The 14,305-nt window shown below is 43.0% G+C and overlaps 7 protein-coding genes across 7 annotated transcripts; 4 read left to right on the top strand and 3 right to left on the bottom strand.

The window, feature by feature from the left end:
• Positions 1-220: 220 nt before the first annotated feature.
• V1514DRAFT_303721 (uncharacterized protein) lies at positions 221-1,797 on the top strand (the record flags this gene model as incomplete). The annotated part of the gene is made up of 2 exons (XM_066925609.1): positions 221-971; positions 1,179-1,797. 2 exons carry the CDS (start codon positions 221-223, stop codon positions 1,676-1,678), a joined length of 1,251 nt encoding a protein of 416 aa, XP_066784862.1. The 3' UTR covers positions 1,679-1,797.
• Positions 1,798-1,986: 189 nt separating this feature from the next.
• V1514DRAFT_277214 (uncharacterized protein) lies at positions 1,987-3,075 on the bottom strand (the record flags this gene model as incomplete). Its single annotated transcript, XM_066924949.1, has 1 exon — positions 1,987-3,075. The coding sequence occupies one exon, from the start codon at positions 3,073-3,075 to the stop codon at positions 1,987-1,989; it is 1,089 nt and encodes a 362-aa protein (XP_066784861.1).
• Positions 3,076-3,536: 461 nt separating this feature from the next.
• V1514DRAFT_327030 (uncharacterized protein) lies at positions 3,537-5,439 on the bottom strand. The gene has a single exon (XM_066926900.1). It carries the CDS (start codon positions 4,996-4,998, stop codon positions 3,616-3,618), a length of 1,383 nt encoding a protein of 460 aa, XP_066784860.1. The 5' UTR covers positions 4,999-5,439; the 3' UTR covers positions 3,537-3,615.
• V1514DRAFT_327029 (Tannase/feruloyl esterase) lies at positions 5,155-7,394 on the top strand. Its single transcript, XM_066926899.1, has 2 exons — positions 5,155-5,622; positions 5,696-7,394. The coding sequence occupies exons 1-2, from the start codon at positions 5,588-5,590 to the stop codon at positions 7,326-7,328; spliced, it is 1,668 nt and encodes a 555-aa protein (XP_066784859.1). The 5' UTR covers positions 5,155-5,587; the 3' UTR covers positions 7,329-7,394.
• A 576-nt stretch (positions 7,395-7,970) lies between these two features.
• Positions 7,971-10,371, bottom strand: V1514DRAFT_226225 (uncharacterized protein). The gene is made up of 2 exons (XM_066924724.1): positions 9,730-10,371; positions 7,971-9,672 (listed from the first exon to the last, which is right to left on the bottom strand). The coding sequence occupies exons 1-2, from the start codon at positions 10,154-10,156 to the stop codon at positions 8,126-8,128; spliced, it is 1,974 nt and encodes a 657-aa protein (XP_066784858.1). The 5' UTR covers positions 10,157-10,371; the 3' UTR covers positions 7,971-8,125.
• Positions 10,372-11,187: 816 nt separating this feature from the next.
• On the top strand, positions 11,188-12,540 carry V1514DRAFT_327026 (uncharacterized protein). Its single transcript, XM_066926898.1, has 2 exons — positions 11,188-11,626; positions 11,684-12,540. Exons 1-2 carry the CDS (start codon positions 11,312-11,314, stop codon positions 12,509-12,511), a joined length of 1,143 nt encoding a protein of 380 aa, XP_066784857.1. The 5' UTR covers positions 11,188-11,311; the 3' UTR covers positions 12,512-12,540.
• Positions 12,541-12,823: 283 nt separating this feature from the next.
• On the top strand, positions 12,824-14,297 carry V1514DRAFT_277495 (Alpha/Beta hydrolase protein; the record flags this gene model as incomplete). The annotated part of the gene is made up of 3 exons (XM_066924961.1): positions 12,824-13,367; positions 13,421-13,797; positions 13,851-14,297. 3 exons carry the CDS (start codon positions 12,824-12,826, stop codon positions 14,295-14,297), a joined length of 1,368 nt encoding a protein of 455 aa, XP_066784856.1.
• Positions 14,298-14,305: the final 8 nt, after the last annotated feature.

Here is a 14,305-nt window from a genome sequence, read left to right as displayed (position 1 = left end):
CTTTGGCATGGTTATCGCATAAACTTTACAATGTTGAGTGCATGCGGCGCAATTGTTGTTATCCCACGTCCTTCATAATGAACGCCTTTTTTCGGCGGAGACAGATTGGGCAGGCCTTTCCATGAAAATTGTATTTCTATTTGGAGTTCTGAATTCCCCGAGAAGCTAGCCTGCAAACTTGACTTACCGATTATTCGGAATTTTTTTTGTTAAATTCTAAATGTCAGGCTCTACAGTGACAGGCCGACAGAAATCGGCACGGATAGCGACCAAGGAATCAAGGCGATTGTCTGTTGACCGGGCCAACGCCAGGCGGCAACAACCCACGGATCTGTACCCGGGACTGAACGACATTTCAGATTTTCTTGAAGCTTTCCCCATGGAAGTAATTCGATATTTTTCTCAATTGCGTGAATTAGAAGCCAAATGTTCCAACTACGCCAACTTGCTTGCCGTGCTGATTCCACGATTTCTGGCCACCGGGCAAGAAGATCCAGCCCGCCTGCAACAACTTGCCGAGTTGCACCAAATTATGGGTGAACTTGTACCGTATTTTGACGAGAAGGCGGTAGTGGCCACGAACGCGAGTGAAGCCGTGGCACGACAGATGGGCAGGCTGGACGAAGATTTCGACCGCATCACGACTGGCGGCGAGTTGCCGGACAGTGTCATATTCGGGCCGGCAACACACCCAGCATTGATTAGTGACGGCGGCAAGGATAATGATGGTGCAAAATCACAGACTCAGGCTAGTGCTCGCAGCGAGAGCCGGCGGGAAGCCATTGCCGCCAAACGAGCCGCGCAACAAATCGAAGACGACAATAATAGTAATAATAATAATAACAACAACATCCACATCATCAACAACAACAGCATTAATAACGTCAACACTAGCAACATTAACAATGGCACCTTGCAATCGTCAATTTCCAGTAAGAAGCGAAATACTAAAACGAGCAACGGTAGCACCAGTCATCTCCAAAATAACAACGGCGACACTAACATCAACAGCAGCAGCAGCAACAACAAAAATGCTGATTTACATTATGCGAATGGCGTTCACAATTCAGGAACCAGCAGTTACGGTAACGCAAGCGTGGTAAATTTACATACACACAATGATAACGCCAACAGTAACTACAACAGCAATGGCAGCAACAGGAACCAGGACACTCCAGAGTACGCACCGGTGGCGAAACGACGAAAGCAAACTACTGACAAGAAGGATGCCGTGTCAGGACAAAATGGCGGCAACAGTGGCAGCCATTTGTCAATATCGTCTGGTGCAAACTTTGCAGCATCTGCAGCCGCGGATACGAACGCAAGAGGGCAAAGTCCTGTACGGCAGGGAACGCCATCTCATCAACAATCAACATCATCCTCATCGTCCAGACGAGGCAGCGGACGAGCAGTACAGTCACGGAATTCCAGGCGGCCTCCCGCGGCAGCACCACAGGCATCGGATCCGGTCTCGCCTTCCAGGGACGATGGCGAGAGCGAACCGGTGTATTGTTATTGCCAACAAGTATCTTATGGTGAAATGGTGGGCTGTGATGGTCCGGATTGTAAACGGGAATGGTTCCATTTGCCTTGCGTAGGGTTGACTGCCCCACCAAAGGGCCAATGGTTTTGTAATGAATGCGCGGCAAAGTATAAAAAATCGAGAGCACGGAATTAGGAGAGTAAACTTGACGAAGACGAGAAAGAGACTTATTTACAATTTGTATATCTTTTTTCGTAGTTCATTGGTTGGAACGGTGCAAATAATACATGACCGTCTTTTCTTATTTATCATGTGGAAAAAAAAAAAAAAAAAAAAAAAAAATTAATTAAATACCCAATAAAAATCAATGCAACCCCGCAAAACCTTTCATCCAGTTATGCGCAAAAACAAATCACACCTGAAACAAAAAAAAAATGAGACCCCAATAAAAATACAATATACCAATGAAATGACTTTAAAAAAAATACAACACAAAAAGATTCTTAAATTAATCCTCTGCCAACTCGTTCAGTACCGACTATTGATTCTTCATCTGCCTCGTATCCGCCATCATGACTGACGTTTTGCTGACTGTCCCATCTGCCTTTGCGTAACCTCCGTTCGACAAGCCATCCCTGACTGGCACGAACGTATGCGACAACGTGGCGTTGTTCTAATATCTGTGGCGGTAAATTGCAATCATGGGGTTCACCTGATACTGATTGCCAAGAAGATAGTGCGGTAGCCTGATCATCGTACCCGGTCAAGTCGGCGCACAAGCTATCATGGTCATGAATCATGATGCCATTATTAACTTCATCAATCCACATGTCATCAAATTCGCTATCGTCATATCCGGTATAGTCAATTGTGTTATAGCATGACTCGTCAGTGAATTCAAACTTGGTCAAGTCAGCGATTTCATCTGCGGACAAAACCTTCTGCGATTGATTGACGGGCAACAATATTTCATGCTGCGGTCCGAAATCAATCACTGGTGGCTGCGAGTTATTCAATGAAGAATTGATCATCGTAAGCGACAAATAGTCTTCGTCATGGTCTCCGTAGTCATTTTCAACGTAATAATCGTCACCTGGTAAGGTTCCGGCTTCGGAAAAATCATCAAACGAAAATCGCCGCCGGTTTTCCCTGATGTCTACTGTTCGGCTAGAAGAGGTTAGCAATACCGTTGGTTCATCGTCATTGACCATCATGATTCCAAGCACATCTGGTACCGGCACTTCAATATCACTGTTATCATCATCTGACTCGGATGCAGTAATGACCCGGAACATGTCGTTGCCGTGATTAATGTTTTCTTGCTCATGCGGACGATGATTTGTCAAATGTGGCAGCGGTGGCAACGGCTTATGTCGCAACATGCTCTTAGAAATGTTTATTATCCGCCGCATTGTGTTCGCTCGACGGACAAGCTTGTTATTGGTATTGGTGTTACCATTATTGCTGTAATTGTTATTGTTGTGATTTAACGGTAAACTAGGGAATATCGGGGATGACACGGCCGTCGAAGTCGTAGTATCCCAGTCATACGTCCTGGTACCATAAATCACTCCGGCGGCTTGCAACTTCATGTCCGGGATCGGCCCGCCTGCCGAATTGTGATAATAATGCCGCCACCGCCGCGGCTTGATGCTAATACTGGCCACGTTGGACGGGAATAATTTCAATGGACTGCGCCTTATAAATGATAACTTATGGTCTAAACTGTTGGCATGTGGATGCAATGAACTGTCAATGGAGTTGTGCATAATGATTGGCGAGCCAGTAGCAAGCTTTGCAGTCATATCCCTGCTGTTGCTGTTGCTCCTTCGCCGACGAGACGTCAGCCAGTAAAATATTGACTTCAGCATATATATAAGCAAAAAATGGGATGTTATATAAAATATATAATTCAAGATACGGTCTGCATCATAAAAGTGTAGTCAGTATATACAGTTTGAGAAGACGAGGCAAAAGAAGCTGCACCGACCTAAAAATCCATTATGGAAAACCTTATCCTAATCTAAAAGGTAAATCTTTAATTAGTTATAGTCACGCACATTACATAATATATTACGCGACTATCATACAGTAAAAACTAGTTATATATACAAGTAGTAGATATTTGGTTATCAGGTTTTGTGCCTTCTGCCAAATTTTAATCGCCACGTAGAAGACAAGCCACTAGTAGAATGTGACCGCTGCCCATCAGTCAGCTTGCTTGTTTTGTTGCCAGCCATTGATGCTACGGTAGGTGATTGAAGGAATACGCTCCTATTAGTTTGATCGAGGCTGCCTTGTGGACTAACAAGACGGACTCCTTGATTAGTTAAAACATAGTATGGCTGATGTTGCTGCTGCTGTGACTGCGTCTTGACAGGGACCGTGTCCGAATTTGATCGAGGTGAGACCGCGTTTGTGTCAACACTGGTTTCTTCGGCCAACGCAGCCGAATGACTTCGAGAAAGAGCCTTTGATGAAAATCGAAATCTATGTTTCCCTCGTTTGCTGCTTCCCAAACCTGCTGTTATTGGTATTGGAAGTAACGGGTCGATTTGCGAGCCTGAATGTAACGAAGACGTAGATGCCGATGTGGTGGTTGTAGCTGTCGTAGCCACCGATGAAAAAGATTGTTGCGCGGGAGCTCGTTTGTTAACAAACACAAAGCCGTGTGCGTTGATGGGTATATTTGGCGTTGTGGAAGATAGTTTGCTTTCCGATCGGTGAGGTAATAGCGTGGCAGTTGCATATGCGGGGTCAACTAGCAACGATTCGATTTCGTCATCGCCGTCGTAATCATCATAGTTAGTTTCAGTATCAATATCGGTGACCAATGTCGGTGTGCTCGAAGTTGCCGAACTAGTTTCTACACGACAAGTTGGAGAAACTTCCCTATCCGACAATTCAAAACGTGGTTTAATATGAGGAGGCGTGCCAAATCGTGAAGATAATGCGTTATCCGTCATTCCGGAGGTGCCATAATTGACTTGCTTAAATTTGATCGGTGCATGCCTTATATCTGTAATTTCACGTGAATTGTCCAGTGACTTTCGATACAAAACTTCATGGTTTTTGTCCGGCGCCGGTACGAAACACCAGGATGATAAATCGTCGTGGTAATCAAGCATGTCTTTCTGTTGCGGCAAATCATCGGTACTGTTCCCATCAGGTGACTTTGGCGCATAAGTTCGTAAGATGTGCTCAAGAGTGGATATTTCAGAAAGCGCCGAGGTCGCTTCGTAAGCCCGACCTGCTGTATTAGTAGTCTCGGCTAGTTGTTGTTGTTGCTGCTCCTCGAGCACGACTTCAAGCGATGGCGAAGTCAGATTCGTCCGTCTTGAGGACCATCTTGACCTTGGCGACTGCTGACACAGCTTGCGAATACGACAGTTGCTAGAGATATTGTTGCAACCCACGCCGGTCTGTGCCGCGCACAACGCAAACAGGCGGGTGAACGTGATTAGGAACAGGTCGACATCGTGGGTCGAAATGGCAGGAACGTCACAAACTGACATGAACCAGGTATAAATTAGAGAGAGATTTTTGCTGAATGCTGATAAACAGTGTCGGGTGCCCAAAAAAAAAAAGCAGGGAATCGTGGAACGTGAGTAGGCACGTTGGCAAGCTCAGGCCGTGTCCGAAGGCGGGGTCGATGAGTCTCAAAAATTGCGGAGAGCGTTTGCACGCGCCACGATTTGACAGGTGAGCACGTGACAGTCACGTTGTAGTGTCGGAACACCAGGTTAGGGCTACGTCGGACACCGCTCTCCTCTCCTTAGCGTCAACTATCTGCTTCGGTTCAGTCTTCTTGGAGCTTGCTGGTAATAGATTATATTATTAATTTTCCTAACCTTAACCTGCCGGTAGGGTCATTACATGGTGACCACCCTGGGCCTCGAGATCAGATGGCGTTTGATCTTCGGAGGACTTAGTGTGGTCGAAGTTTTGGACACTTCGGAAGTCTGAGCGCTTAAACGAACGTTCCATTTGGAGGCTTACGTGATCTCAAGTGTTATTATGCCTTAACCCTGATCCTTGCGTGGACATCGCACGTAATACGACATCGTCTTTTAACCAAATGCAACAAAGCCAAAGGCTCCAACAATGACTTGGTCATGGCTCAGAATTGGGTTTCTACTGTAAGTTCACGTTACACTGTTATTAGGAGTAAATAGTGAGTGCAATTAGCTAAATTATTTTTTTCGAATTTAGAAGTTATGTCCTTGTCGTCGTGTTTGTGGCATTGAACCAGCTGCGTGCTGATGGCGGCAGCCGCAGGGCTGATAATGCCGTGTCCGGTCGATGCGCATCTTTTGTTAATGTGCAAACAACCGAAAACTTTACAATCACAAACACGGCTCATTACCGGGCTGGCACGTTTGATTTCAGGTCCGTGCCGCAAGCCACGCTGCCGTATGGCGGCGTGACTTACAACAAGCGCCCGTTCTGTCGAGTGGTCGGCCAGATCTCGAACTCTGCTTCTCAAGCGATTGGGTTTGAACTGTGGCTGGTTGATCCGTTACAATGGAATGGTAGGTATCTTGCCATGGGCAATGGCGGACTTGCCGGCTCCGTCACGCAGGGAGTGTTTTCGTACGGGGTCAACAATGGCTATGCCACGTCGCAATCAGATTCGGGCCACAGCTTTAATCAATCGTTTGCTGCTGAAGCGGGTGTGCATGTAGAATTTTTGCACGATGTCGTGCAAACGGCAGATTGGATTCGTGATTCAGTTCATTACACCGCGCTTGCGTCCAAGTTCTTAATTGATAATTATTATCAACACTTTACCGCTGCTCGTGACGGTGGCAATAGTCGACCTGTGCGGTCATACTATCAAGGCTGTTCGACCGGGGGCGCGCAAGGGTTTGCTCTAGCTCAGCGACATGCTCAAGATTTTGATGGCATTATTGCCGGCGCACCTGGAGCTTATTATTCTCATCTTGCACTGTCGTTTCTTTACAACGCCAGAGTGACCGCCGGTGATGGTTTTTTACCGGAAAACAAGTTGCAACTAGTACAAGCTGCCGCCATCAAGGCGTGTGATGCGAATGATGGCCTGGTGGACGGATTAATATCAGACCCGGAATCGTGCCGGTTTGACCCGTTCACACTTGTTTGCGATGACAGTGATCAAAATGGCAATCGTCATGATCCGTCATCTTGCATAACAGAAGCGCAGGCGCACGCGTTAAAGAAAATTTACGATGGCGTGTTAGATCCGGTCACAGGAAAACGGCTTTATAATCGGTTTTTCCCCGGATCAGAAGCCGGTTTGGTGTTCCAAGAAGGATTGCTCGATCAAGCATTCACCGAGATCTTGATGCAAAACCTGTGGCGCAAAGGTTTGCAATATAATGGCACGTCAGATTTTGATTTTCATGCTGACGTTGCCTCGTATGATGAAATCGTTGGCCGTGCGATTGATCATAACGATGATCAGATTTCTGATTTTTTACTTAATCACGGCGGGAAATTGCTTGTTCACCAGGGCTGGGTTGATCAGTTTAATGCTCAGGATTACCCGATCGATTATTTCAACCGAGTGGCTGACAGGTTAGGATTAAGCCACGCCGAATTAAATAATCATTTTCGATTGTTTTATCAACCGGGAGTCGAGCATTGCGGCGGCGGGTACGGGCCCAGCGTATTTGACCCGGTGGCGGCCGTGGTGCGATGGGTCGAAAACGGGGTAGCGCCGGACGAGATTGTGGCCACGCAATATGTGGATAACAATGCTGATCGTGCGGTTGTGAGAACAAGGCAGTACTGCGTATGGCCCAAACAACCGGTTTATCGAGGTTACGGCTCTGTTGATTCGCACGTGTCGTTTCGTTGTCAATAATGTGAGGGTGAACAATTCTCAAATACAGAATTTTATTATAGACTCCAAAATGTAGAAAATAAAATGTTTTTTTTTAAATATAAATATTGTTCATGTTGTATACATACATTGTAACAGGGTGCGGGAATTCGTAGCCTGTATGCCAAACCAGTTAGTCTTAATTGGGATGACGAACTGGGCATACCGGGGAAACATTCCTCTATTCTATTCTAACCATTCCTCCACCCATATAGTGTACATCTTATGTGCGCTTGTTTACAACATCGTATCATAAATAAAGTTGCAGCGCGCGTACCAAAACTTTGGCTTTCGGTTACTTGCCGAAGTTCCGTGTTACGTCATTCAAGTTTTATAAATTATTTTTAAGGTTTCTCATTTGCATTAAGTATCACCCTGGCCAAATAATAGGCATAGAATACTGCTGCAACGTCCATAGTGTCAAGCAACACGCAGGTGCATGTCTACATTTGTATCTACTAAAAAAATAAACCTATTTATGTCAAATTTGACTGAATATTTTGGTTCTATTACATTATTCATCAATTACTGTATATAAAAAAAAGATTCAATCATTAAACTGAGTTTGTAAAATTCTGGTTGAACCGTTGAAGAGAGATAATTAGGAATTTTAAGTTATAATGCTTTACAAAATCACTAACAAATTCAATAGTTAAAACTTCATGGTCATAAGCAATTTACGAATGCTCTAAAAAAATTTGCAAAACGTTATATTCATTATAAAAGAAGAAAAGAAACTAAACGATAATTATCTTAGCAAGTTGAAGAAGATTTAACCATTACAAGATATAAGCAAAAAGAGAAAACACAAACGATGCAAATTGAATAAAAGCATTAGGTGCAAGTTTAAGTCCAAAATTACCTTGCGACGTAGACGTTGATGATGACAATGACGACGAAGCCGCTGATGAAGATTTTGAAACAAGCGTTAGCGTACTTAAAATCGTCGTGGTTTCTAATGTAAACGCATTAGTCGTAACAGATGGCACATTTGTATTTGTTTCGGATATTGTTGCAGTATCAGAACTAGACACGGTTTTTGTCGTCGTAACTAATCCGTCCGACTCTTCGTCAACGACTTCGTCTAAACTAGGCGGGCATTGAGAATACTGAAAATTACTCGAGCATGACGTATTCATGTCCGCCGGTGCACTAATAATCTTGCCAGTTTTCCATTCAATCTCAACATCGTCTTCAGAGAATGGAATTGAACAAGCTAGAGATAACGTATGCATCAACCCTCGCGGCAAATTGAAAATGTTATAATCATATTCCGCCACGGTTGAATCATCATCGTCATCGTCATCTTCATCATCATTGGTGTCGCCGTCAGTTGCTTTTTTGTCTTCAACAGCTTCATCTCGTTTAATTTTTTTATTTCCTGGAGATTCTGGATAAATGGGTCTGTCAGAGCATTCTTCTATATTTCCAGACGTCTTGTATGGACGTCTAAAAGTGAAAAAATTTGCAAACATGGAAGCTCTCTGTTGACGTGTAAACGGGATCTCACCCGCCAAGATATTTCCCACCGCACCGCTATCTTGAGAATAGCTCATAATATTCGTAACTCTGATCAGCGTAGTGTTCTCGCATGGCTTTTTTCCGCAACATGCTGATTGATAACTTTGAAATTGATAACTTGGAGGATATCCAGGAAAATCGATCGTATCTTCAATATTATCTTGTTGGCCATCACAAGGAGATTCAGCAGTGGCTCCCTGAGCAAAAGTATGTTTCAAACCCAACCAGTGTCCAATCTCGTGAACTAGCGTGATTCCATTGCTATCATGAGATCCTCGAAATTGGACACCGGGAATTGAGTCAAAAATAATAACACATCGATCCATCGCAACATCTCTATTTTTCTTGGATTGAGGGTAAGTGCAATATCCAAATGTGTACCCAGTGTCAGTGCATACTTTGCGAATTTGTTCGACAACAAATATGTTAAGCTCGTCGTAACGAGAACTTCGATATTTAGTAAATACTTCCTTTTGAAAATCTTCTTCACCCGACAGCAAGCTATTGTCATAGCCATGTTGAGTAAATTGACGAAATTTTTCAGTTCCATAATGTCTTCGCGTACTATATAGATTGAATTGAATGCCTAAGCGATTGTAATAGCTATTCACAAGGTCTACTTGTGACTTGATTATTTCCGGCGTAATCAATTCGGAATTAGAACTGTTTGAAGCAAAAATATGGAAAAAAACCTTGATGTTTTTAATTTCCTGGGGCACGCAAGCTGGATATAATGGCTTGACAGTTCCAGTTTTTTTGGACTTGAATACAGGTCGTTTTGGGCGACGTTTGAATCTTGGCCAACCTGTAGTTGATTAGCAATTTTCATATAATGGACAATATGCTCATAAGACACTCTTACTGAATTTAATACGACCAAGGTTGAACCGTTTTTGCAAATTAGAACTAATGGTTGAGTTTGTTTCATCGCCATCGGATTCAGCCGGATCCTCTTCGGCATAGCCATATAGTCCACAATAAGGCAAATCGACGACTGGATGATCAGACACTGGGTTCTTGGCGAACTCAACAAGATAATCCAGTTGAAGGTTTTTAAGCCTGGTGTACTCCAATTGACTTAAAGCCAAATTATCGGGAGCTTTTTCAGCTTCAGACAAGACAACCTCATCATCTGCACGAGCCCGTAGTGACGCAGGTAAACAGGCATTGCACTCCTCGCAGAAAGTGGGCGTGTATGGCCCACAGTCAGCCAATCTACAGGGCGCCGTGAAGTTTTGAGCAAGCACTGCTGCAGCAAACAGAAAGAAAATAACGAGATTGTGTGTCATTGTATCGCACGCAGAAAGAAGAAGAACCCAACAAAAGGCAAAAAGAGTGGCTACGACTCATATAAATGACAACACCCATTTGGTCTGCTGGAGGGGGTGCAGCCAGTAACAACGTTCTTGGCACAGCTGTTAGCTAGGCGACACTCAACCGAGAATGAGAGCCCATATGACAAGCGGTTGCGCAGACTTGTGGCCAAAGCCCCGTGACATGCCAGCTGCTTCTCGACATGCATGAGTTCTGTTATATATATAATGTATAAAGTGGCAATTGTCTTCCGCTTGGCAACAAATACGTGACCAAAAGCCAATGCACGTTAGACTTTAGACGTAGCCAATCGATTCTCTTGGCCCGCACTGCCAAAACAATCGTGCTCGTTCAGGTTTGTGCATAAGCCACCGTTCTTTCCAGATCAAAACCGCTCATGAAAAATCATGGGTTTTGCCACCTGCTCGATTTACAAAGTTCTTGATACCCGACTGTTGCTACCGTTTTCTTTTTTCTAAAGCCACACCACAACAAATGTGGCTCAGCGAAGAGCGCGTAAGTATTTTACGCGAGCAAAGGGTATAAGGTTTGCTTGCACACCCGAAATGGTTTTTAGTTAACCATCGCAGGTGATTTTAATTTACAATTATTACACAAATGCTTCAAGTTTTCTATCCGCAATTCTATTCTTAAATTTTAAAAAAATAACATTGGTTGCAATGTCTTCTACGTGTTTTCTATAGGTTTTTGTTTTATCGTTGGTTTCTTAGAGCTGGGTGGTTTACGCGAAAACTGCTCAACGTGCCCAATCTTTATTTTTCATCGTTCCGCGAGTGCTTAAATTCAAAATTAAATATTCATATATTTTGAAGTTGAACCAATAATTCTAATTTTTATTTTCTGTAAATTAGTAAGGTATTAATGAGTGCTGGAAACCGAAAAAGCCCCTCAAGCCTTTCTTGGACGTTCATCCGCAATAAATGCGGCTCGACCCAATATGCATTAAATGGAAATTTTATTCTTTTTTGTGAACCAATTAATACAAATCACAAAGAAGCAGCCGTTTAACTTTTTATTCATACATACAATAGTTATAAAAAAAGTAGTATTTTTTTTTAAAAAAAAATAACATTTGCTACTAAAGTGTTCTTTCTGGATGATAAACAATAATGAATAATCTTCGCAACTTTACTGGTAAAGCACCGTCCCGGCGGTTGATCCTCCGGACATACAAATCTCTTCTCTCAGAACTTGCATATTTTTTTGATGATCATGTACGATTGGTTATCAAAACTCGAATTAGAGAAACATTTAAATCTTGCAAAGAAGCGGAAGACTCAATTTCCGCAGAGACCTACCATCGGCAAGCGTTGAAAGCGCTTTTAAGAATACGGCGGGCCAATTTTGGAGAAAAAGGGCCAATTTTACGACTTTTGAGGTATTCATATGGCAAAATAGGGCCTCTTAAAAGCCTGTATATGAAGGTGGAATTGGAAATTATGTATTTTTTTTTTTGGCATTCTTCTGACCATTAATATTAGCAATTAATCGACTATGAAGCCAGTTACTCAGACAACGTTTTTGACGCTATTCGGTCTAAACTCGCAATCCACAATGACGAGCCGCTGTCAGAAACACGGCTAAACCAGTTGGAACGACTTCACGAAGAGCCTGGACTAGAAGATGCAGAATTAATGAGGCTATTTTTTTATAATGAGCAAATTCAACTGATCACACGCAGAACAGAGATGTGGAAAATCGGAAAGCAAACTGCATCAGACAGCAGGATTTTCTTACTGAATTTCAAATATTTTGCACCATCAATATATTATCTTCCATATTCTGACTTGAGTCGTCCACTGCCCAAATTGAACCCTCCAATCAGAGCATTGGCTGCGTATGCCAAACGTACAGTCACGCCTACCATTCCGCCGGTGCCTATACGACACAAACGCCGCCGACAGTATCATAAGCCTAACAGAATTAGAAATATTTACCGCAGGCATTACAAAGACATTTTAAGTAAGATAGAGTCACCAACACCGCGGTCTTTAGTTACAGCAGTTGAAGAGAAATTAAAAATACTGCATGGCCACATTCAAGGGGACCCGCCCAGGTTTAGGACAGAGATGACCTTTAGACTTAAAGGAATAAAGACTCGGTATCGAGGTTCTAGATACGCATTGGTATATACCAAACCAGATGGGACCTCTAAACAGTCTTTAAAAAGACTAATTACTCGTTGTTATCAAGATTTTTTGAAGACACTAGTTTCATTGAAACATAGTCCGACAGAAAAGAAGTGGTCTGCAATAGCTCCTGCAAAGATCTTTAGGAAAGAAAATGTACTACAACCGTGGATGCTGTGAATATGTGTAAATTATTATCTACTTGTCTCAAAATTAATTTTGCAAAATTGACGTAAATGTTGTAAGAACGTATAATAGATTAAGTTATCCAATATCAGATCCAGTCACATAATCTAATCTAATCTATTATCACGTGATAAGTTGTGCGGCTCAAAAAATCATTCGATTGAACTTGGCAAGTTGACGTGTTTGTGGTCGGTCGTTGTCCAGACCGAAAAATGCCGGTTGTTTTGGACCGTAATCCTGGGCTTGTGTTGCATTCCTTTTTTAAATGTCTTTGACCAAATAGTACGATATCTTATATTTTGTAGAATGACAAGCTCGAAATCTTTAAGGGATGCGCTTCCGTTTCTGAAGTTTGCGCCGACCCTGGTTTATGAGTCTGCGATGCATCTGGCATTCCAACGAAATGCGTCTGAAGGATGGGACTTGAAGACTCATTTGACCGTGGCTGCGGTCAAGAAACTTATTGAACCGAACGGGCTTACAATTGAACAGATTCAAGAGAGAAGCAAGAAGTCATCGCCGCTGGCAAAAGGAATTGAAGCAGTACCGGTGACCATTACAGCGCCCGAGGACCAGACCAAAATTGATTATATCATACGACTTATAAGAACAGCGTCGGATAGAATTACAAAGGAGACCTCACTAAATGTCGAGCCGACAATACCAGATGCCACCGTTTCAGACGTACCGGCTGAATGGTTATTACATGAAAGACATGAAAGTGAGCAGGATGACCCCCTCGTTACCGCTAATGATGCTGTGATAATATATGCACACGGTGGTGCTCATTACATGGGTTCAGCTGCTGGTCACAGATTTATTACCGGAACATTGGCTGCAACTTCAAAAGGTTTGTAGATTTGAATCCATTGCAATGGCTCTACCATGTTAATTAATGTACAGCAAAGGTGCTATCACTCGACTACAGGCTTTCTCCGCAAAATCCTGTTCCCAGTGCGATTACTGACGTGCTTGTTTCGTATCTTTACGTTATTGAGACTTTACATGTTCCAGCAAATAAGGTCTTTTTTGCTGGAGATTCCTCAGGTGGATGTTTGATTTTGGGTGCGCTGGAAGTACTTCTTTACGGCGAAGACAATGAAAAAAAATTTCCAATTCCAGCAGGAATAATATCTATATCTCCATGGATAGATCAAACAAGGTCATTGCCTTCTGAGAGCTCGATAAAAATTGGCAAATATGACTACATTCCTCCTGCGAACTACTATCCTCTCATCAAGGAGAGCGAGTCATGGCCTGTAGAAAACAAACGGTATTGGGTAAGTTTTAACAGTAATTCATGAATTGCATTGTACTAATCACGATACTACAGCATTATGCTGAAAATAATGCGATTATTCACCCACTGGTGTCTCCTATTCTCACACCATCGTGGCGTAATGCACCACCACTGCTTGTGATTGTCTCAGAAGAACGGTTGCTGGATTCTGGCTTGCTGCTTGCTAAATTTTACAAAGAGTCTGGAAATAAAGTTCGCATTTATTTTCATGAAAAATTACCCCATGTCCTTCACCTTCTTGGTCCGGACCAACCCTCAGTTGCAAAATCTTATGCTGAAATTTCCAATTTTATTAAAGCTATCGTTCAGGCAGATAATTCGACAAATTTCGAACAGAAGGAAGTTACGATCAATTTACAAGGATCAGAACGTCCACTTGATCGCCAAATGTTGGATTTGACTTACGACCAGCTAAAGAAGAGAATGTTGGACAGGGTGTCAGAGATTAACCATCTTCTTCCATTTTTACTGAAAAAGTAGCATTCAAT

The sequence above is a fragment of the Lipomyces japonicus genome (assembly GCF_038497905.1).
Source record: "Lipomyces japonicus strain CBS 7319 unplaced genomic scaffold V1514scaffold_8, whole genome shotgun sequence".
In the NCBI taxonomy this organism is placed as follows: Eukaryota; Fungi; Ascomycota; class Lipomycetes; order Lipomycetales; family Lipomycetaceae; genus Lipomyces; species Lipomyces japonicus.
The sequence above is the reverse complement of the archived record's forward strand: the minus strand, read 5'-3'. Positions and strand labels throughout refer to the sequence as shown.

Excerpts from the sequence above, each read along its gene's own strand:
- V1514DRAFT_226225 (XM_066924724.1), bottom strand. The coding sequence starts at position 10,156 with ATGACACACAATCTCGTTATTTTCTTTCTGTTTGCTGCAGCAGTGCTT. Across the intron at positions 9,673-9,729 it reads CCTTGGTCGTATTAAATTCA|GTTGGCCAAGATTCAAACGT; the intron begins GTAAGAGTGTCT and ends AATCAACTACAG.
- V1514DRAFT_327030 (XM_066926900.1), bottom strand. The coding sequence starts at position 4,998 with ATGTCAGTTTGTGACGTTCCTGCCATTTCGACCCACGATGTCGACCTG.
- V1514DRAFT_327026 (XM_066926898.1), top strand. The coding sequence starts at position 11,312 with ATGAATAATCTTCGCAACTTTACTGGTAAAGCACCGTCCCGGCGGTTG. Across the intron at positions 11,627-11,683 it reads TTAAAAGCCTGTATATGAAG|CAATTAATCGACTATGAAGC; the intron begins GTGGAATTGGAA and ends CATTAATATTAG.
- V1514DRAFT_327029 (XM_066926899.1), top strand. The coding sequence starts at position 5,588 with ATGACTTGGTCATGGCTCAGAATTGGGTTTCTACT. Across the intron at positions 5,623-5,695 it reads CTCAGAATTGGGTTTCTACT|AAGTTATGTCCTTGTCGTCG; the intron begins GTAAGTTCACGT and ends TTTCGAATTTAG.